The 23,918-nt window shown below is 42.6% G+C and overlaps 1 protein-coding gene across 6 annotated transcripts; it reads right to left on the minus strand.

Annotated features, from left to right (window-relative positions):
* Positions 1 to 1,958: 1,958 nt before the first annotated feature.
* On the minus strand, positions 1,959 to 23,900 carry LOC128334682 (signal peptide peptidase-like 2A). 6 transcript variants are annotated; one of them, XM_053271662.1, is made up of 16 exons: positions 23,456 to 23,900; positions 21,540 to 21,639; positions 20,679 to 20,798; positions 19,852 to 20,034; positions 19,459 to 19,545; positions 18,998 to 19,131; positions 15,014 to 15,168; positions 13,611 to 13,707; positions 10,798 to 10,899; positions 9,731 to 9,812; positions 8,756 to 8,830; positions 6,553 to 6,609; positions 5,679 to 5,778; positions 4,858 to 4,935; positions 4,541 to 4,725; positions 1,959 to 2,337 (listed from the first exon to the last, which is right to left on the minus strand). In XM_053271662.1, exons 3-15 carry the CDS (start codon positions 20,727 to 20,729, stop codon positions 4,568 to 4,570), a joined length of 1,359 nt encoding a protein of 452 aa, XP_053127637.1. In that variant the 5' UTR covers positions 20,730 to 20,798; positions 21,540 to 21,639; positions 23,456 to 23,900; the 3' UTR covers positions 1,959 to 2,337; positions 4,541 to 4,567. The 6 variants fall into 6 exon arrangements, with proteins under 6 accessions (XP_053127637.1, XP_053127638.1, XP_053127635.1 ...); XM_053271663.1 differs by lacking the exon at positions 23,456 to 23,900 and adding an exon at positions 23,291 to 23,309; XM_053271660.1 differs by lacking the exon at positions 21,540 to 21,639 and having other exon boundaries at positions 13,611 to 13,689.
* Positions 23,901 to 23,918: the final 18 nt, after the last annotated feature.

The raw sequence follows: 23,918 nt of genomic DNA on the forward strand, positions 1-23,918 counted from the left end.
GCAGTGGTTTGAAACCGCGAGTACAGTGGCTTTGATGCAGTTTTCTATGCAATGTGACAGGGTTTTGGTCATTCGTATTGCCCGCCACTGCAGTGGATTTTCCAGGCAGAAGGTGTCCATATTCCACCTGGATCCCCTCCTCCTCCTCCATTTCCAAGCCAATAGGGTTGCAGAGGGAGTGGGGAACAGCTGACGCGACAAACCCTTTAAAAAAAAAAGCTTCTCCTTTGCGCAAGCAGAAGCATCGAATACGTGGGGCGTGGGACCAATGGGATCAAAAGCCAAGGACGAAAGCGGAAATGAAACAGAACGCAAATACATTAGATATATTTGTAAAAAGAAAGGGGAAAAATCGGCTTTACATAGCAGATTCCAAAGACAAATGTGACCAAAACCTAGGGCTGAAGGCAGAAATTAAGAACTGAGAGATGACAATATATGAAGAAAACTATATTGTGGGGCTTTACACATCAACAGATCCTCAATCTGCCAAATGAGCCTGCAAATAAACAGGTTGCTTACCTGTAACAGATGATCTGGTAGTGATCCCACAATATTCATAAAGAATGGGTTGTTTATGACTGTCGTGGGGTCACATCCAGATCCACAGTGTGAATGTGTACCAAAAAAAAAAGTCTTAATGAAAAACATGAGCGATCGAAATCAAAAGCCGAAAGCAGATGAGAAACGAATTGCACCCTTGCACAAGAACTCACATTGAAAAATAAAATAAAATAATGATGATGATGACGACGACGATGACAACTCAATGTCTGGATAAAACAAACCAGTCAATAACACCTGTCTGACTGTGTAAACAAGAAATAATAATAATAATAATTTTACATGAGCAGCAACATTATTTTAGGAATGGGCAGAAAGGGGCTGTAAAAAAATCGACAAATCCAAGCAAACCATCCAGACCACACCGCGCTGCAATGCAAGAAACAAGGGGCAAGCCTCCGTACAATGGAAAAACACAGCACTTTCCTGCAACAGTGTTACAACGTTATAGGGCCAAAACACATCTATAAAACCCGAATCAAGGCATCGGAAATATGGACAGCACCCTGGTGACAGCGCAGCGACCGCGATATCAGAAAATGAGAACTGTGGAGGGGCACTTAACAGACACGTTGCGAAACTGTTGCAGTGTGTAATCTGGAAAACACCTAGGAGTTTTTTCCTTATTGGTTTCACTTTCAGCAGTTCTTGTGCCAAAGCTGGGGAGGGTGGGGGAGAGGAGGACCTACACTATAGGCTGAAACTCATTGTTCTCTGAGGATCCCAGGAACTGTAGCTTTGCAAGAGGACTAGGAATCGCCATTGTTTACTTTGCAGGGGGAGTCCCCTGCTTTCTTCCCAGAGCTCTTGAGGGCTTTGTCTCTCAAAAGCCCTGCCGCCCCCAGCTCTGAGGACAGAGGGGCACCTAGGTAATTTTGGAGCCTGGACTGAAAGGCCTTTGGAGCCCCCGCCCCCTTGCTGGAAGCCCCCCACCCCCAGCTACAAGTTAAGCATCACCCCCCTATGCACACATAAGACATGAGTTCTTGAGGGCACAAGCAGCTACTGGACTCACAAGTATGTAAGAGTATAAAACCGGTATATTTATGCAAATATGCATTCGCAGCTGTGACATTTCAACATGCAACTTAACATATTCCGATCCCACATATTTCTTTCCCCACTCCTCCCTCTGTCTCTAAATCACCTGGAACAGGTCATGATCACACTCGACTGCCCGGCACAGTGTGGGCCAGCGGCGACCACACCTCCCAAGACAGATTTAGGGGCCCCAGGGGGTGTGGAGGCCATGGACTTTGGCCCCAAAGTCCAGGGGTAAGAGCGCCACTTACTGAGGAAAGCAATTATGTGAAGCAAGGTGGAAATGGCTCTCAAACTGAAGGCAGTTTGCCAAAGTGGCCCTCACTTGAAAAATAATGGAGACCACTAATTAAGACAGTATTGCCATGCCTTGTTTACTTTTGGAAGCAAAGCATATGTTTTTAATTAGTCAAGTATTTTCCTACGTGTCGTAACTCATACGACTAGAATTTCAGAGGTGCCACAGACTGGAGCTGCAATGCACCTTCAAGGGCAGTGTATCTCATGGGTCACTGCTGAGTGTAAATCAGTTCAGCCTGCAGCAAACACATCTGGGAATCTATGCAGGTGTCACCAGAGCCTACAGGTGAGTGGTGCAAAGTGTACTGGTTCCTTCTCTTGCCTCTTGACACAGCATCTTGTGGAAGGGCACCTCCCAGTGGTTGATGACAAAGCAGTTAAGAGGCAGCCATCCCTCAGGTTTCTCTTTCCAACCATCAACTCTTGTCCCTGCTGGCAAAATACAAAAGAAAATACAAATTATTTAGTTGGGCAGCTATCGCCGTTTCCTCACAGGAGAGAAATTTTTAAAATGGCATCAGAAGTAACCTGGAAGTCCCATCTCCGGCAAAGGAATTGCAACTCAATCATCTGTCTGTATGGCTTCCTCTTGTTGATTTCAATCCTTTTGCACAGCACAAAACCCAACGAGGCATTTGCCCAAGGGAGGCTTGTAATCAAGTGGCTCACAGGTTTATTTGATTCCTCGTTTCAAAACTATGCAGCTCTGCCAAATACATCTGCACAACTGGCCTAGTTCAATAGAGCTAAAATGAATAATGAAATTTTACAGCATCTCCAAAATCTAAAATGTTTTTTTCCAAATTATGATCTAGGAAGACAGCATACTTATATTTAGTTTAGTTTATTTAGTTTAGAATAATATTTAGTTTAGAAAAAAGACAACTGCGGGGAGACATGATAGAGGTCTATAAAATCATGTATGGTATGGAGAAAGCGGACAGAGAGAAATTCTTCTCCCTCTTCCATAACAGTAGAACCAGGGGTCATCCCATTAAACTGATTGCCGGGAAATCTAGGACCAACGAACGGAAGTACTTTTTCACCCAACGCATAATCCACATGTGGAATTCTCTGCCACAAGATGCGGTGACAGCCAACAACCTGGATGGCTTTAAGAGGGGTTTGGATAACTTCATGGAGAGGAGGGGTCTATCATCGGCTACTAGGCAGAGGGCTATAGGCCACCTCCAGCCTCAAAGGCAGGATGCCTCTGAGTACCAGTTGCAGGGGAGTAACAGCAGGAGGGAGGGCCTCCTGGGAGAAGAATACACTTCTTGGCCTACCAGTCTAACCTACACAAAACAGTCTCCATCTAGTCTCCTCTCGGCAGCAGCTTGTTTGAACGTGCCTTTTGCCCTGCTGCCCATCTCCATCCCAGGGCTGACTGACTGTACCCCCTGGCAGGAGCCACAGCCACAACGCCACCAAATTACATTAGCTCTCTGGTGGGTGAGGGGCACTGACTGAACAGTGGAATATAAATCCTCTAAACAGAAACAAGAACTTCTCAACACGTATGTAAAACCCTACTCTGTATTTCTCCAGAATATTATAGAGCTTTTAGTAGCAATAGTTCTCACTAGTTCTTCCCCTTCCTTGGACAGCCTATGCTCAAAACACATGGGGAAGTTCAGAGAGTGTGTGTGTGTGTGTGTGTGTGTGTTTAAATCTTTGAACTTCCACTGAAAGTTGGCCATTGTTTGCATTCACAACCCATGTAGTTTCACTGGCCTGGAGTGTCAACCCGTGTTCCCTCTAAGAGGGATTCCCAGATGCTGTTGACTACAATTCCCATAATCCCCAAGCAAAAGCCATTGCAGCTGGGGATTCTGGGAGTTGTAGTCAAAAACATCTGGGAATCCCTCTTAGAGGGAACACTGGTGTCAAGTGCATATAAAAACTGGACTGAGAAAATGTTACAGTTTTTCTCTTAGAAAACTTAGCTTCTAGTTGGAGAGCCAGTATCATCACATTTCCTTCGCTAATTCTCTGAGGTGGAAAACCCAGTGTCTGGTCTGTATCATTTCAGTCCTCAAATGGGAGCTCGTACATGGTAAACCCCTCCTGTAGTCTACCAAAGACAACCACAGGGCTCTGTGGTCGCCAGGAGTCAAAATCGACTTGACGGCACACTTTACTTTTGTCACTTTCACCAAAGAGAAGGAAAATGCTACCTGCTTTGCTCACACATGGCTCCAGTGTTCCCAAAGAAAGAAGAATACAAAATATGCAACGTAGTTTTTAAAATTTATTTTACTATCATCATATAGAGGAAAATGAGGTACTGTGATATAGAAAGATCCAAGCTAAATTTCATACCCTATATCAGGGGTGGGGAACCTTGGCACTCCAGCTGTTTTTGGACTACAACTCCCATAATCCCCAGCCACAGAGGCCAATAGCTAGGGATTATGGGAATTGTAGGCCAACATCTGCAGGAGTGCCAAGGTTCCCCATCCCTGCATGAATAAAACACCTGCTTAATTGCCTGTCTTCTATGTTGCTAAAGCCATTTGCTTCACTAACAGCCATTGGTTTTAACAGCATATGGACCAGAAATCAAAGTGTGACCTCAATAGCTATGCCCAGGTTATCCCACCTAAGCCAGGAATAATGAGCAAGTGGTACTCACCCTGACCGAATGCACTCTCTCTCCCTCTTAGGTGCTGCCATTCCAAAACTGTTTCATCTCTTTGCGGCTGAAAGCAACTACTGCACTGGTGATGAGCGTGGATGGTACTAAGTAGAGAAGGGCTGGTTGTCCTCTTTTCATTAGTATCAAGGCCACAAATGTGATCACCAAGCCAACAGCATAGGCTGGAGAGAAAGAGTGAAAATACATTTTTTTAAAAGAAGAGCTACGGAATGATTTACGTGCATAGCCTGACTGCAGAGATTTCAGCTATCGCAATATATACTTTTTAAAAATACTGCAGTAGAGTGGGTTACCTATAGTACAGGAAATGAAATACACATAGTGGGATCCAGTCCGAACATCAAATCTGCAACAATAGGCAACCTGGAAACCTGGCCAAAGAGAGAGGGAGGGCAGTGGCGTAGGTTAGAAATATTTGTCAGGAAGAAAATGAAGTCACCCATATAAACATTCACACTAAGGGTTGCAATCCGATGTACAATTGCTGCCTCGTAAGGCCCATTCAATTCACACATATAAGGAAAGCGGCAGGTCTCAGAACCTAAGCATACTTGATTGGCAAGCCAGATGTTGCCGGTTCGCTGGTATGTTTCCCAGACTATGGGAAACACCTATATCGGGCAGCAGCGATATAGGAAGATGCTGAAAGTGTGCCGCTCATACTGTGTGGGAGATGGCAATGGCAAACCCCTCCCTGTACTATACCAAAGACAACCACAGGGCTCTGTGGTCGCCAGGAGTCGACACCAACTCGACTACACACTTTACCTTTACCATTAGATTCTGTATCACAGCACTACCATAATGAATACACACACACACACACACACACACACACACACACACACACACACACACGTAAGAATCCAGAAAGAATTCCAAATTGGACACAAAATAAATGAGAGCCTTGCAATCCATAGGACTAAATGATCTCTGTGATTCAAAGAATGGTGTTATGAAAATCCCATTTCTATATCCACAACCTCATTTTGCCCACCACACACAAACACACACAAGCATTACTAGCAACATCTTCAGTTACATGGTTTCCAGTTTTTGTCCATTATCACCTATGAATGGAGTGCATCATACAACAAAAAAGGAAGACACTTACCTGGCAGCAAAACATCTCCGAATCCAAGCATTGAAAATTGTGGGAAGCAAAACATCAGTGAAGGGAAGTTCACAGGAGGCACTTTGAATAACCCTGGTAACTGCAAAACAGTGTTTGGAAATCCCATAAAAATCCAATCAAATGATATTTTAGAAAAAAATTAATATTGACACAAGTATTTACTCATTTAGCTGATGCAGAACTTCACATTATAAGCAGCTGAATTAAGAAAACAGGACTGAGCATAACATATGAACAAATGCATAAGCCAAGAGAGAGAAGTGCACATGTATGACAGATACTATGCATTAAAACATTAAGAAAACGAAGGAAATTAAGAAAAGGTAACTGAACCTTAACTTTAAAAAACACACAACAACAATTGGACAATACTGAGACCCAGGCCTTGAAGAAATAAATTTTGAGCGACGCAGAAAACCAGTTCCTGCCCCGCCAAACACTATTCTTTTTCGGAGGATGGTATTAAAGGTCCAGGGAACAACTCTGAAATAGTCTTTACTTTCTCATGAGGAACCAACTGCTCAGCAGAGGCTTCCACCAAGTTTCCATCATTCTAGGATCAAACTCAATTCAACAAGCTAATACAGTACTTCAAAAGAAAGATTGGCTATATTCTATGCGTTGATTATACTTACATTCTTAGGACCCCAGCCAGGCAAAGTTTTAGCACTTTGAGTTCTATTGACTTGAACAGCAAAGAGTTACATGGATGGTTAACTGACAATTGATCAGACTTCAAAGTGCTGAACTTTAGCTAAAGTATGCGTTAATATATGCCAGGTATGAAAAGAATGATCATGCTTCACACGGTATGAACATAAATTATATTTTTGTAGAAAGACTATATGCCTACCTTTTCTTTGCTGTCACCAGAACCTGTAGCAACTTCAACCATTATACTTTTCCCGCTCTGAAATGTTATAGTATTTTAATAGAGAATCATTAATTTAGTGAGTAAATGGTTTTAAACTTGCATACTGTTAGGCATTCAAAAGCAGCATGTGCATTGATAATGAAATCCTCTAAAAAGTGGAGTGCCCCTTTAATTAAGGCAAGTAGTAAAAAATGGTCCCACCATTATAAACCTCAAAATTCTGTTGCTTATAATTATAAGCAATAGAAGCTGTTGAGTTAATCACTTGAAACTCGGCATGTTGGATGAAGTCTACAAATGTGCCTAATTTCAAGGAGATCTGATAAACATTGCCGCAATTCTAGCTAGTGAATAAGCACTGAAATTTGAAAAAAGCCATTTTGGAAGGGCGGTATACAAATCAAATAAATAAATAAACAAACAAACAAACAAACAAACAAACAGTAAAAGCTGGCCCCCTTTTGTCCAAACTGTATCCAGGTGTATCATCTATTTCTTTCCAATTTGGTGAACATGGCTGATGTTAGGCTTATCTACGAAAAGTGCCTTTTAGTGGTTTGGTGAAGTTTCAAGCAGCTGTTCAAAAGTTAAGGTTTTCCTATCCCGTTAGAACTTATGGGTAGTAAAGGCTAGTAACGTTATCGTGTGTGGCTGGTTTGACAAAGAAGCTACAATGTTGACCCACAGATGACAGTATTCCGACATCAAAAGGGAGAGCAAGCTAGTGGGTTCTATTGCAACTTCCAATCAGAGGCGTATATAGGGAAAATAGCGCCTAGGGCAAGCACTGAATTTGCGCCCCCTGGCCAAACATCTGACACCCATCTTTCAGATAAGTTTACCATAATATCAGCTGAAAAATACAAGTCAAGCTCGTTAATCTTTTAATATTTCAAAAACTATTTAGCATTGGACGTAGCCAGGGACCATTTGAGCATGTGCAGTGGCCATTAAAAAAAATTTTTTTAATGGCTGCCGTGCGTGCTCAAATGGCCTCTGTGAGGCCTGGCATGGCCTAGGGCCTCACAGAGGCCATTTGAGCATGCACAGTGACCATTTTGTTTTTGGTGGCCATTTTTTAAAAAAAATAATTTTAAAAAATGATGCCCCCCTTCAAGTGGCGCCCGGGGCACATGCCCTACCTGCCCTACTCTAGATATGCCCCTGCTTCCAATGGCTATTCCTTAGTGACGAAAGGTGAGTTCTCAGGAAGCGGGAGGGAAAACATGGAATAAACAGGTGTGGAGAGCCAGGAGGGTTGTTAGTAGCTCTGAGGGGGCTGGGGAAACCATGGTTTGGATGTGGCTGGGTGTATGGAATGATTTGGAAAATGCATACATACTCACACCAACACATGCAAACGAAAAAGCAAACACATATTCAGCACACAACCCTGACTGGCACACAGGACACAATGCAAAGATACAAGCCTACAACGCAAACACACGCACACCACACAAACACGTTCGCAAGACAAACACACACACACACAAACATAAATGCACAACATGCACAAAACACAAACACATGCATCGTACACAAACATGCAACAGTCGAATGCACCCCACACCACAAATGCATGCATAAAGCATAAAGAGGCGCAAACACACAAACACGTGCACTCGACAAAAACACCAATTAAAGCAAATACACTATTGCATATAAACACACATGCAGGCAACATAAATGCAGAAACACTCACACACAGTGTTTTACCACAAGTTTACGTGGAGGCTTTACTGCAAACCTGAAGTTGTCCCCCAAACCCAAAACAAATAGTGGGTTTTTTTTTTACCCTGGATATAAATCAGGTTACCCTCTAATGCGCGGTGAAAAACCCGAAATGTGTGTCCCTCCCCGATAACTTGCAGGGACTTCAGGGTAAATCTGGCCAATATGTGAACTCACATCCTCCATTCCGGAGGAGATGCAAGTTAAAGGGCTTCAAAAGCCCCATGTGAAAAGCTGCTTGGTTGTGGACTACTTTCCTGTGGGATGTTTGATTTTTTGTTTGTCCATGTTGATCATTACAAGCCAATGCAATTATGTTATATTCACAGTGAGTAACAAGAGAGACCATATTGATTGGGTTCCTTAAGTTACCCTCACTGAGACTTAGCAAATGACGACAACAGCAAATATTGTTATACACAGGAGTTGTTCTCTAAGTCCATGCACTTACTTTTGTAAGGAATGGTGTGATGAAGACAAAAAATATATCGTACACAAAGAGAAGGAGTAGGAACAGCACACATAACTAGAGAACAGACAAGAACCATAATATTTTTACAAAATACATGATAAAACAATGACACAATATAACGATAAAACGATATACCAAAAACCATTGCAAGAGGACTAGGTACATGCCCCTCCTCCAGGGGCGTAATTATAATAGGGCAAAGGGAGACAGTTGTCTGGGGGCCCACTGCCTTAGGGGGCCCCCCAGAGGCAAGTCACATGACTGACTCCCCCAGCCGCGCACCCACCCGGGCTTCTTTCAGTTGTATTCATCCTCCGAAACTGATGTGAGTGTTAAGACCTGGAACTACCAGAACAGCATGTCTTTCTCTAGTACCATTAACTGACTTGCATCGACCACAATTTACAAAATCTTTTAAAAAATAATTTAGGAATTTTATTATGCTTTTTGTTACCAATATTCAGCCTTATTTAAGATTTCTTTACTTCATGAGCTGAGCTTCAGTGAGGGGGGGGCATTTTAAAATCTTGTTTCTTGGTGCACTCCAACCTTGCTATGCCCCTGCCCTCCTCCCTGAATTAGAATTTGGAATCACCAATTACCCGCTGTGATGTTTTAAATGAGTTCTTTGCGGATAAAATCTCTCGTATTCAGGCCAACGTAGACTCAGACCCCATAATTACTGCAGAATGCGGAGGCATCCAGCAACTCCTCTTATGCGGTTAGGCTGGATCAGTTTCAGTTTGTGACTCCTAAGGATGTGGATAAGCTGCTTGGAATGGGGCGGCCGACCACCTGTCCTCTTGACTCTTGTCCAACACGACTTATACTATTTGACAGGGAGGTTGTTGTTGAAGGCCTAGTAGAGATTATGACTAACAAAGCTACCTCTCTAAAATGTGTAACTTGAATGTATTTTAGCTAGATTAAAAAAAAAAAAAAAACTGACCATACCTTGAAGCTGGGTACTTTCAATAACGTAATCACGTCCAGACAAAAAGCAGCTCCCAAAATATCTAGTAAAATCCAAGACCAGCTAAAATAAAAGGAAATTTATTAAACTAAAAAAGTCTTGCACATTTGCTAGCCTAAGACTCAAATCCAAAGAAGTGCATGCACATACCATGCTTGTGATTTCCCCATCCAGCAGAAACGCCTTACACTTCGTGGAAAGTGGCTGTAGAGGGTCCCCCAACATTCTAGAAGGGGTATTTCAGGGAGCAGGGGCAACAGAGTTGTGAAATAGAAAGTGGTGCGCTGAAAAGGCCCCCTCACATGTGCCATCTTTGGATCTTGGCCAGGGGTAGCCCAACCCAAGTATCGTGGCTCCTGAGGTGAGCTACAAATGCTGCCTTGAGCCACACCCCTGGTGGGGGCCAGCCCCCTTTCAAAACCAACCCTTGCAAGCTTTGAAAGCGGCACAGAGAACAGGGAAGAAGGGAAGGGTGCTAGCAGGCTCTCCGCTCCACATGCCTCTTGCAAGCAGTGTGAAGAGAAGCATCCCTTGCAAAGCTTGTCAAGGTGCTGCTCCGATAGTGGGTGGCAGGGGAGCCACTTCATTGCCCTAATGGTGCCCCAATAATTTGCCACCTGATCTTAGCCTCAGTAAGCTAAGCTATTTCATTAACCCCTGCTAACTTGGTGAAGAGGCACCTTTTAATGTGGTGATTCTCTTTATTTAGCAGAGGAAGAATAACTGGCCCTGTCCACTCCCAGCACAGTACTTCCAGTGACTGTTGCTGGTGTCTATCTTATGTTTATTTTGGATTGTGATCCCTTTGGGGACAAGGATTCATCTTTTCGTTTTTATTTATTATTTCTCTGTGTAAATCGCCCAGAGCAATTTTTGGAAGGGCGGTATGTCATCAAATTATTTATTATTATTATTATTATTATTATTATTATTATTATTATTATTATTATTAATAATATTAATATTTCCAAAGACAAAAAAGATTTAGAAAGCAAAGCAAGCAAGCATGTATCTTCATTCCGTCTCTTTTCTAAGTATTTGTCCTTACCTCTCTTCATTTCGAAACACTACCCAAACAGTAGATGTTGCCAGGCAGATTCCAGCAAGAAAAAAAAGTCTCACTTCAAAGTTTATTTTGTAGCATGCAAGCCTGAAAATAAGATGTCAAAAGATGTTGTCATCAAGACGACACATGTTATTGCTAGGTCTCTAGCTGAAAGCAACCAAGTCGCTCTGCAAATGTGGGTATTATCCAGAACAGCTTTCCCTGGTGGAATTTTAAAGTTCAGTCTAGGCACGTTACTTGGAAACAAATTCCACTGAAATCATGTGTAGGATCAGGAAATCCATTTTTGCAAATTAAGATTTGGCTAATTTTAAGTCAGAGGAAGCAACTCTATAAATTGACGAGCTACCCTGTTTCCCCGAAAGTAAGACCTACCCCGAAAGTAAGACCTAGCAGTAATTTCTGATGTACCGCTAATATGCCCTAGTACATTTTTGGGGGCTAAAATTAATATAAGACACTGTCTTATTTTCGGGGAAACACAGTACCAATGATATTCAACTTTACCCCCAAACCACATTCAAGGTTGCAGAATTCTGTGCTACAGCATGTGTTATAAGCAGCAACTCTTTAATTATCTGCATGCAGAAGTTATACCACAGGATCTGGAACGCGCAAAGGCAGCATCAGACGTAAAGGCACTGTAGGGGCAGCCGTCGTAATATGCAAAGGCAAAATTGACAGTGTTCTCGGCACCAACACTGGAATCTCCTCTACATCCTGGTCAATGTCCAGACCACTACTCAGAAATCCTTGGAAAGTCGATCCTGAAGGGGTACTATTTGACTAAGCGAGCATAGCAAGTAAAGTGATAGCAGTGTTCAGATCCAAGGAGACTTAATCCTCTGTGGTGTGATGGATTACACCACAATCCCCTCTATCTCTCGGTTGTTGCTGCACGGGAGTTGACGTGGATTTTATTGGTGTCTGAGCCAGGGACAATAGAAGGACTCTTGGGCTGTGATGGTTGTACTGGCACCCGACAAAGTTAGAGTGCACGAGGAACTATAAAATTCTACCCCATGAGGTCGAACGCAGGCACAGTACCCAGACTTATGAAGAGCTGCTGATCACTTAAAGATCTAAAAGGCTGCCTGTTTGAGAGTTCATAAGTTCCCAACAGGTTTTCAAGTGCAAGTCAAGGTGCTAGCTTTAGTCTTTAAAAGCTCTCAGTGGTCCGAGCCCCTAAAGAGTATTTGCTTGTTTGTTCGATTTCTACACCGTCCTTAGAAAATAGCTCAGGGCGGCTCACAAATACCACAAACATGTAAACAAATTTTTAAAAATACAATAAAACAGCTAAAACCCGAAACATTAAGAAACCTTTAAAGCAATTTAAAAACCCTGGCAGGCCAGGCCGAACAGGTAGGTCTTTAGGGCTCTCCTAAATGCCAATAAAGAATTCAAATTCGCGCATTCCACAATCTAGGAGCGGCTACAGAGAAGGCCCGTCTCTGAGTCGCGACCAGACAAGCCGGTAGCGACTGGAGCCGGACCTCCTCAGATGTTCTTAGCGCGCGGTGGGGATCAGACCGAAGAAGGCGCTCTCTAAGGTAACCTGGACCTAAGCCGTTCCGGGCTTTAAAGGTAATAACCAGCATTTTTGATGGAAACATAAAACATATCGGCAGCCAGTGCAGCTGTTTTAGAACAGGCATAATATGGTCTCTCTGAGTTGCCCCAGAGACCAGCCTGGCTGCCGCATTTTGAACTAACTGACGTTTCTGAACTATGTACAAAGGCAGCCCCACATAGAGCACATTGCAGTAGTCAAGCCTGGAGATTACCAGCTGGTGCACCACAGTTCTGAGGTCATCCTCCTCAAGGAATGGACGCAGCTGTCAAATCAGCCTAAGCTGATAAAATGCACTCCTGGCCACGGCCTCCACCTGAGATACCAGGGTAAGGTCTGGATCCAGGAGTACCCCCAAGCTGCATACCTGTATTTAAGTGAACATCTACTCCTATGAGAATGTTTCTGTATCTCAGCAATGCTTCAGATATTTTGATATATCAAAATAGGGCTGAAGGATCAGGAGAAAGAGCAGGGTTATAATTTTGCTGGGGGTGGCATGCTCCCTATGGAAATCACTACCACTGAAGGCTTATAGAGCTGGCTCTCTCTTGGTATTTCAGAGGTTGGTCAAGACCTTTTTATTTGCAGGGACTTTGAATCAGCTGCTTTTTTCCAGCTATGTGGGATTTTTAGTTTTCTTTTATGTGATGATATTGTTCCTTTGTTTTAATTTTAACTTACATTTAGACTGACAATTTAAACAATTCAATTGTTCTGAACTTCCGTTCCTTTAGGGCCTTTTTGAAGGTAGACAAATAGTAAGAAATATAATTTCCCCAAATAAAATATATAATGACTTGATATATAACCATAACAGCTTTATCTATATATTTTCTAGAAATGCAGGGGTACAGATGCTAGAAATAAATCATCATCCACCGAAGGATGACTGACTATGAGCCCCCTTAGTCATAATCTGATTTCTGGTGACTCTGTTTAGACTTCTAATTTAGCCTTTTTATTACTAATGTGTATCTTAACCTGTTTTTAAATCATATTTAGTCTAATTTAAGCCCTTCTGTATGCAACATATTAGCAATCACCTTTACTTTCTCATAATTTTAGCAGATAAATTCTAACGTGTATAATTTTATGCTGGTCTCTGACCGTAATAAAGGTTGATTGATTGAATGAGAAATAAATCATATATATTTATAGTTAGCCACAAAGCTTTTTTTTTTTTTTAACCCACACATATAAGATAATGGGCAGTACGTACCTGCATTGTCCATAAGGTATTCTGATAACTAATTCTCTGAGACACTTGTACAGGTCTATAGAACTTAGCAAGGCGAAAACTGCAATAAAGACATATACTAGACAAAAAAGAAAAATGGGGGGGGAATTGGTATAAAGCTACAACTACAGTTACAAGTTATTGAGTGAAGATACAAGGCATTAATTTTTTATTATTATTGTATTATTATTATTATTATTATTATTATTTTCATTTTATATCCCGCTCTTCCTCCAAGGAGCCCAGAGCGGTGTACTCCATAATTAGGTTTCTCCTCACAACAACCCTGTGAAGTAGGTTAGGCTGAGAGAGAAATAACTGGCCCAGAGTCACCCAGCAAGTATCATGGCTGAATGGAGATTTGAACTTCCATGCTTGTGTGTGTGTGTGTATGTGTGCGTGCACGCGCACACACACTCTCCCACCTTCTGTCTCCATTGTTCTATTAAAACAGTGATTAGCAGCACCCAACATAACTTCATGTTTAAAGTGACCAAAAATGCAAATTGCAAATAATTGAATCTATGCATAGAATAATCAAAACAAGATAAAAAGAGAAAAGAAGAGTATTTGTTTCCAGATTTAAAGTTGTGATCAGGCAGATAACATTTTCTATCATTCACAATTTTTAAAAATGTAAGTCATTTTATGCAATCGAATTCAGCATCTGTTTTTGGGTTTTTTTTGCATAAGCTATATGCTGTGTAGATATGAGTGTAGCAGCAACTACAGGCCGCAAACTGAACTGAAAGAATCAGGATCCCAGGATCAGCCCCGTCGGCACTGTACGCTTTGCAGGACTCTGATGTCTTATACAAGATAATATATGTGGAGTGCTTTGAACACTCAAAAGCATTTCCTAGTTCTCCTTACTCTTTGCAACTGAGTTTCAAAACTCTGTGTGCATCAGTCCTGAGAGAAGGAAATACAAGTGCGACTCTGTAAAAAACAGGCTGCACTGTTTATAAAACAAAGGATCAAACCCATTCAGAATTGCTCTAATAGTAAGGGCTCTAACGGTAAGCCTATTTCTGACCTGTACCACTGGACTGGAGGAAGGTGTGTGTGTGTGTGTGTGTGTGTGAGAGAGAGAGAGAGAGAGAGAGGAATGAATGTTTCTCCATTTAAAAAATGAAACTAGTGCAGAACACTACCATGGCAGAGAAAAAGGAAGGCTAGTCTAGGGTCCCACTGTTCAACGTGTTCACTATGTGGAGGGCATTTTTTCTACCTGGAAAAAGCAAGAAGATTCAGTAATGTCAGCCCCCAATCACAGCCTGAAGTGGTTCAACCCAGACACAGGTTCACCACCTCCATGAGAACTTGCATTTAGAAAGAATGCTCAATCAAGAAGTCAAACTAGATAAACCTGAATGCATCCTTACCTAGATATTTAAAGAAGAAGTACATTAGAACTAGTGAAACAGAACAGATGGTGAAAAATCCAGCAATAATCAGGGGATTAAATATAACTTCCTCTGTCTGTGTTTCTGGTGTTTCTTCTGAGTTTTCAGAGCTTGGAGCAACCGCCAGTTTCTCACTGTGTACATATAACAATGATTAGAAAGCAACAACAAAGCTTCACCACACCACATTTGTCATAATAATTTTCAACACAAATGAATAATTCTTGTTTCCACTGTAGTCATTTTTACTGTGTATAGTTCATTTTCAGTTTATCAAAATTTAAGTGGTATTTTGAACTAAATCCAGCAGAGCTACATTAAAGTTAATATATTGTTGTAGAAGTGGGAAAATAACTAAGCAGTTATGGCTGAATTAACTAATTACATCAGAATTATAAAAGAAGACAGCCCTCTAATACTTGTATTCAAAATCTGAATTTATTTCTTCATTATGTTGAAATTATGCTCATGCAACTGCTATATCTTGTTTATTTTGTACATTTAAAGATTTTTTTCAGATAAGTTTTGTAATTTCTGTGTAGGCTTGCTTTTAAATAAGAGAATGCTTAAAAAATCAAGATTAATAAATGGAATTTATTTTTCCTCTTAGGCATGTACCATTTTTAAAAATCAAAACAAGCTTCCTATCTTGCTTATTGATTAATTCTATTTATTTAAAATATTTATACCCTGCACCTGCAGGATGCTTACTGCTTGGAGTGGCTCACGAAATTGGTAAAATTCGTCACATGGGGCCATCTGACATCAGGGCTCTTGTATAATGTATTTCTTACACTACAGTATGGTAGTTGATTGCAAATATGAACAGAAAATCCCTTTGATTGCAAACATTAATAGTTTCATTTAGTATCCATAAAAACATTAGGGTCCTCAAAGCCTAGTGGTAAAACCTAAGTGTGGGACTAAAAGCAGGGAGACCTTCATTCAAATCATGCTTGGCCATGAACCTCACTGGAAATTTTAGCTTAACCTACCTCACAATCATGTAGCACAGTGGGAAAAATGGGACTGAGACTAAATGTAAAGACTAAACTAATGACAACGGGCACAGCAACCAGCCTCAGAATTGATAATGAAGACAATGGAGTGGTGGATAGCTACTGCCTTTTAGGATCGACCATCAACAGTAAAGGATCCAGCAGTCAAGAAATATGCCGCAGACTAGCACTTGGTAGGGTTGCAATGAAGGCCTTGGAAAGGTGTGACGTGTCTACACCTACCAAGATTAGTATCATTCGGACAATGGTTTTCCCCATGACACTCTATGGATGCAAAAGCTGGACTTTGAAGAAGCAAGATAGAAAAAGTATTGACACTTTTGAACTTTGGTGCTGGAGAAGACGTCTGAGGAGACCATGGACAGCCAGGAAAACAAATTGATCATAGAACAAATCAATCCAGAATTCTCACTCGAGGTGGCACAAATGACCAGGCTCAAAATATCATACTTCAGACACATTATGCGAAAACCCAGCTCCTTGAGAAGTCCATAATGCTGAGAAAAGTTGAAGGAAAGAGAAGAAAAGGACGACCAGCAGCAAGGTGGATGGACTTGATTACGACAGCAATGAATGCACCACTGAGAGACCTAAAAGGCCAAGTTGAAGACAGATCATCCTGGACAGAATCTATCCATGTGGTCGCTAAGAGTCAACACTGACTTGACGGCACTCAATCAATCAATCAATCACCTCACAGAATGGTTGTGAGGGTAAAAAGGTAGGATGGTGCCCTGATCTCCTTGAAGAAACACTGTGATAATTAATAAGGGACAAACAGAATGGAGACAAACAACATCTCTCTAAAGCTGATATTTACTCAGGAGCACAACAGTACATATGAAAGGGACCTAGGTTTCTTAGCAGACAAATTGAATATGAGCACACATACTTGGCTACTGTAACATGCTCTGTGTGATGCTGCCCTTGAAAAATGTTCAGAAACTTGAACCGCTGCACAAATGTGGCCACCAGCTTTTGACCAGGAGCAACTGCTCAGAGCATATTGATCGATTATTATTCAATCCACACTGGTTACCTAACTGCTTTCAAGCTCAATTCAAGGTGATGGTTGTAATCTCTAAAACCCTAAATGAATGACCTGGAATACCTTGAGGACCATCTTCTCCCTTATACTCCTTCTTGCACACTCTGTTGAATAGTAGATGCCCAGTTCCAAGTGCCTCTGCAATAGGAGATTTGGTGGCAGTCTACAAGAGGAATCTTTTTTCATCAGTGATGTCTATGTTGTGGACGGCCCTTCCTTAAGAGGCTCACCAAGTCCCCACTTTTTACTGCTTTAATTATCAGACCAAAACCTGGCTTCTCTGGAAAACCTTTGAATTAATCTATGTGCGTCCATACCCTGTTTGCTTTGATATTTTGCTACAAGGTTGTGTGAGGACGTTTTCTTCTTTGATTGCTTCTGTTTTTGCTGTTTTTAATGCTTTTTTGTTAGCTGATTTGACCAAGTTTTCAAATAAAATAAAGCAGGGTGTAGCTTTTAAGGATGAATTAAGTACATACATGCATTATTGCAACTAACAACTGACCCATCAAGTTTTGTCTTGGATGAAACACAGCTTCATGCACTGGCATTTTATTAATGATTCATATCCCACTTCAAGGTATACCAAATGAGGATATTTCTTTCCCCTACCTACCTGCTATGTGTTTTGTGATTTTTTTTCAACCAATGTAGTAAATCAGACACACTAACTTGATGGAGAGGGCTAGGTGTGAGCAGAGGGGCCATGGCCCTGATCCAGTCATGGTGTCTGGAATCCTCTGTGTTTAACACACAGCCAAATGCATCCATCTGATGATGGATCCGCCCAACCTGCCCATTGCTACCACAAGGCAGAGATGTTCTATGAGTTGTGTGTGTGGCCTTCTAATCCTATTCCTTTTTATGTATGTGTGCCTATCCCATACCTACATCGGCATGTGGATGAAGCAACATATTGGGGCCCTTCTCTCAGGGCTCCAGCTCACTTGTGTGACAAAACTGACAAAAGCCAGCTGCCCCACCCACTTACCCACCCTGCCAATCTGCCGATGCTTCCCTAAAACTACAGCTTCTGCTGAAACCCCTGTACCAGAGGCTGCTCAACTTTGGCCTGCCTGCAGATGTTGGCCTGCAACTCTCATAATCCCTGGCCAGGGACGGAGCTAGGGGAGAGGGGGCTTGTGTTCACCCCTCTCTCCAGCGGAGTGGGGGAAATAATGAAGAAAATAGGGAGGGGTGGATCCGGGGGGCCCTCAGGAGCTACAGGGCCCGGGTTCTTTGAACCCATCCGCTCAATTATAGCTACACCCCTGTCCCTGGCTACGGATCACTGTGACTGGAGATTATGGGAGCTGGAGTCCAAAAATCACTGGAGGGCCAAAGTTCATCCATGCGTCAGCAAGGAGTAATTCTACTCAGTGCCCAGATCAGACCTGTTGTGCTATACAATGGCAAGCCCATCTTCTCAGGCTCGGGATCTGCGTCAGACACAGAGTCCATCTCCGATGATGAGCAATCAGGCTTAGGGATCATCGTGACAGTATACAATAGCAACGCCACCTTCTTGGTCTCCATCTTAAGCTTTAATATGGAATGAGTATCTGTTTATTTATATTTTGTTCTTTGGTTTTTCTAAACAGAGCTGAACTTTTAGTTGTTGAATTTATTTTCTTTGAAGAACTCCCTGGCTTCTCCAAGATAGGGCTGAGAGAGATTCCTGTCTGCAACCTGAGAAAAACCGCTGCCAGTCTGTGTAGACAATACTGAGCTAGATAGACCAATGGTCTGACTCAGTATATGGCAGCTTCCTATGTAAATGAGATAGAAAAAGAAGAAAGAGCCATGTGTAATGGCTGTACGTTTCCCCATATCTAAACATGCCTGAAACACCAGGCTGTAGAAATATCACATATATTCATGTTAAAGCCAACTTACAGCTCCTTCATTCCACTCCAATAGCTTCCCAGTGCCACAATGAGCACGGCAATCAGAAATATGAACACCATATTGAAGTCAAAGTTTGACAAAGGCGGGGCATACAGCGTCACATTAATGTTACTTCCAAAACTCTGGAAATAATAAATTACAGGAAAGTTACAAGGAAACAACAACAACAACAGACGCCAGTGGAGTGATGGGTGTCCATTTCTAAGATAACTTATTCAGAAACATGTTGTCAAACAACAGAAAGCTCACATCTTCTCATTTGAATTACATGTATGGCAGTCCAGTATCTGGTCAACATTGGACTTAAGAAAACTGACATTGATACACCAGAACAAACAGGAGAATTCTTTTATATTTCATGACTTGGCCATGATTCTGGAAATTCTATTATACTATATGAATCAATCTATTTTTTTCATAGAAAGCAAACAAGCTTGAACATGACTTACCTCTTTCATATCGTGTAAAGCCAATTCTCTGATCATCACAACAGGAATGCTGACTTTATATTGGGTCATGTTACCTTTAGGAGGAAACTAGAAAAAGGGAATTCAGTGTTTCTGCTTCTTTTAGCTTACAATGGCAGTGTTTGTAATCATTGTTTGTAATGGTGTAAGCAGTGTTTCTGCTTCTTTTAGCTTACATTTTATCATACCTTGACTAAGATGTGATACCAGAAGCCTGATCAAATTGCCTCAGAGGCTAGATCTGATCTACTGCTTCCACTTGGACATTCTTGACCCTTTAAAAACCATTAATGAAAATCACAACTATAATTTGTGTGTGGGGGGGTACTTTTCCATGTAAAAACAATCAAAACAATCATGCATATTAGAACTTACTTTCCTATCTTTCAAGACAACCAGCACTGCTTTAGCACCAAGATTTTGAGCCATTTGACCCTTTTGCAAAAGTGAGCAATTTCCACTCTCCACTGCAACTGCCTTGTCCTGGATACTTTCATGTGGCTTGTCAGAATCACTGCAGAACCATTTGGGAGTCAAGATTGCCAGTTTCATAGAAGTCTTTTTTAAAAAGGCAAGAAAGCTGTGTTATTTTCCTTCTAACAATCAAGACACTAGTTAAGAAATAGGTGTTCTTCATTTTAAGTCTGAAATATTTAAATTTTCAGCAAACTTAACTGCTTTTTCCCTGTTCTTATTAGCCCTGCCACCTTTCCCCAATCGTGATGGCTTTGTCTCACTTATCCTTACATAAGCTTTTAATATTAAGAGTGCAAATACAAAGGTGTTCTGTGATGTGACTGAAAGAGTTATTATAAATCAATTTGTTTACAGGTAAACTCCTATAACTCCCTGAAAGCAGACTTCTACCAGCACTCCCACTACTGTGTGTGTTCTCTGTACACAGAGAGGTAATCCTGGGGTGGAGGTTTTTTTCTGTTCGTTTTAATAAGGGGAACATCCACCACTGTGAACCCCCCCCCCCCGCAGAATCAAACCATTCTAAACACCGCATCCCCACTTCAATCAACTGTACATGTACATCAAGCCTTAAAGGGCTTTTATTGCAGAAAACACACACCATACACTGATGTTAAATCATGACATTCGTGTGCTGCATTGTTTTTCCACAATATTTCCCCAAACCAAATTCATGCATTAAAAAGAGATGCATGAAAGAAGACTGTAGAATTAGAATTACTTACAGTGTCAGTTAAGGTCTCAGGAAGAGAGATCAAGTCGGGATCATAATACATGCAGTAGTCGTTTCTTAACTGAGGCTGGCTGCTCTTAAAAGCATGCAAAATTCCATATCGAGCATTCACCTATAATATAAAAATCACTGTTTTCACTAAATATTATTTAGGTTATGGATGAATAGTATTGATCTTAAAAAGACTAGCATCATTTCAGTTAGGAATCCTTTCTTCTGTGAACAGCCTCAATTACAGGAAGAGAGTAAAATCCTGAAATGGTGTTCAAGATCTGAAATGTACCAGGAAGGCAGGCACAGGCTGAAGTACCAGCCCTTAGATTGCTCTGCCTCAGCCAGCCCCTCTCACCAGTGTTCCCTCTAAGGTGTGCACATGCTCACATATTTTTTTTTAATGTCCACTCAGTTAATTTTAGATCCCGCCCAGGTTGAATCAGGATGGTCCCACCCTGAATGCATGTGTGCACACACTGCCTTGATACTGCCACCCAGAACAAATCTAATTCCACACACAGTTAGAAAGACAGAAAAAAACTACACAAACCCCAAAGAATCTACATACCTTGGTGATCACTGACACAAACCCACAGGTCTGGGACAGAGCGCATTTGCAAAACAAAAAGACAACACAACCTCCAATAGATTCACACTCTTTCTAGATTATTCACAAACCAACTGGGACACAGCAGTTGTGTGTCAAAAATTTGTTAAAAATCATCAAATTAACCAATCCACTTCAAATTGCATATACAGAGTCCCCCCCACCTGCCCTACATCTGTACGCAACATCAAAGCCCTGTGCCAAGCTATTCCAGAAGATCTAAAGGGTGGGACAAAAAGGAGAAGGCTTTACCCTTTTTCATGAAGGCAAAGGGCAAATTCCTCCACATGGGGGTGGACAGATGGTCAGGAGTGGGAGTGGGGGCTTCAGTTCTAGACGTTTTTGTAATTTTCTGCCATGAAACAAGACTTTTGTTAAACAAAGACTTACAGGACTTTCCCGAAATTTAAAAAAGAAAAGAAAAAAGGAAGCAATTCATTGAAAATCAATACATTGACCAGTCCATTTCAAATTAAATATGCAGAGCCCTCCCACTCTGCCCAGCATGAGAGCTGGTCTTGTGGTAGCAAGCATGACTTGTCCCCTTAGCTAAGCAGGGTCTGCCCTGGTTGCATATGAAAGGGAGACTAGAAGTGTGAGCACTGCAAGAGATTCCCCTCAGGGGATGGAGCCGCTCTGGGAAAAGCAGAAGGTTTCAAGTTCCCTCTCTGGCATCTTTTCCAAGATAGGACAAGATTGTTTTATTGAACCAACAAACTACCAAAGCATACAGTACGTTGCCCAAGCACAATTATATACAAAGTAGTTGTTTGTACATGATATATCTACAAAGATTTACACACAATGATTTGGAAACCCACAAGGTTATGAAGTATATGTAGGTAGTACTGTAACTCAGGGGTGGGGGATTTCAAGGCATAGCAGGTAACTGGGCGGGGGGGGGGGTGTTACATCTGACGTCCATTTCCACAATTTGTCCCATTGCTGTTTAGAAGAGATACTCTTGTCTTTTTGCACATAACCATACAAACTTTTCCAGAAGAGATTTACTGTCTCATCTTTATGAACCTCTTGGTTGCGTCTTCCCTCCCTATTCCTATGCAGGAGCATTGCATAAATGACATACAGGTATACTAACCTGATTACGAGGAGGGGAACATTCCAATTCCCTAGTATGAGGGCACCCGTTGTGTCCCGTTTCCTTGAAGGTTTCTTTCTGGGACCTCGAAAAGAGGTTCTATCGCTCAAACCCGATGATAAGGCCGAGAGAGATTCCTGCCTGCAACCTTGGAGAAGCCACTGTCAGTCTGTGAAGGCAATACTGAGCTAGATAGACCAGTGGTCTGACTCAGTATATGGCAGCTTCCTATGTTCCTATGTGTGCCCAATACCAAAGCCCATCATGGAAATATACAAAGTGGGGAGGAATCCCACACACAATCCCAATAATCACACACACACACACACCCCTTCTGGATGTCTCTGAGGATGAGGCAGGCACAAAAAGCAAGGAGGCAGTGATGGGAGCAGCAGGGCCGAGGGCTTGGACAAGTCCGGGACAGCGCGTTCCGGCCCCTCTGCCTCCTACCTTAAACCCAACCTCTGCTGCTGGGCAGCCTGCCAGCCCATGCTGCTGCAGAGCTAGAAAGCAGGCAGTAGGTCTCCGGGGAAAGCCCAGCCTACCTGCCAAGCAGCTGATTTGGACTCCAGCAATGTCTCCAAATGCGCCCCATTCTTTTCTCTTGTAAAAGAAATCAGTGCTCTTCACTAGGGTGGGAAGATGTGCTGTGCATGGGAACACCTTTGCTAAGAAGAGGCCAGAGTTTGTGCTCCATTCCCAGAGGATGCAGTAACTGACAGAGAAACTGAAGCTCCATTCCCAGAGGATGCAGTAACTGACAGAGAAACTGAAACCAAGCAAAGCCACACCAACACGTTTTGTCAACCACCACAACAAATATTTATATACTGCTCTTCAACCCAAGTTCCCCAAACGGTTTATATATAAACAAATAAATAAAACGGCTCTGCAAAGGGCTCACGATATATATGAAACCAGAAGAGAGACACCAGCAACAGCCACTGGAGGGATGCTGTGCTGGGGCTGGAGAGGACCAGGTGCTCTCCTCCTGCTCAAGGGAAGCGAATCATCACTACTTTTTCAAAGTGTCTCTCTGCTCGGTTCGGGTTAGGCAAGCCCCCCTCACCAGTGGCGGGAGCAGGGCCCAGAGGGCGGCCCGCAGCAGCGCCAGGGCTGAAGCCCCCATCCTCCTTCCTGAAGATGAAGAGGCGGCGGCGGTAGCGGCGGGTCTTCTCTCCTGCGGCGGGCGACCGACCTCTCCACGCCGCCTCTCCCTTTCCCGGGCGGCCGCCTGCCTGTGCCGTTGGCGCCTCCTCCCGTTCGCGAGCTCCCGAGCAACTGAACCGCCCGCCGCGTGTTTGGAGGAGGACCGACTTCGCTTCAGCCGGCTGGCTCTTTGGTCTCCCGGCCGGCAGGCTGCCCTCAGCCGCCAGGAGAGGAAGGGCTGCTCGCTCGCCTCTGGCGGGCGGCATTTTCCTGCCGGGGGGGTGGGGTGCTGTGGACACCCTGCACAAAAGGGCGAGAGACACCCCCGTCCCGCGGGCAGGCAGCAAGACGCGTCTCTCCGTGGCAGCCCCAGCGCGCGTGGA

The sequence above is a fragment of the Hemicordylus capensis genome, chromosome 10 (assembly GCF_027244095.1).
Source record: "Hemicordylus capensis ecotype Gifberg chromosome 10, rHemCap1.1.pri, whole genome shotgun sequence".
Lineage (NCBI taxonomy): Eukaryota > Metazoa > Chordata > Lepidosauria > Squamata > Cordylidae > Hemicordylus > Hemicordylus capensis.

Excerpts from the sequence above, each read along its gene's own strand:
- LOC128334682 (XM_053271659.1), bottom strand. The coding sequence starts at position 23,515 with ATGGGGGCTTCAGCCCTGGCGCTGCTGCGGGCCGCCCTCTGGGCCCTG. Across the intron at positions 20,035-20,678 it reads CTGAGACCTTAACTGACACT|ACTTCTATGAAACTGGCAAT; the intron begins GTAAGTAATTCT and ends TTTTTAAAAAAG. Across the intron at positions 8,831-9,730 it reads TGAAAGTACCCAGCTTCAAG|TTATGTGTGCTGTTCCTACT; the intron begins GTATGGTCAGTT and ends TCTGTTCTCTAG.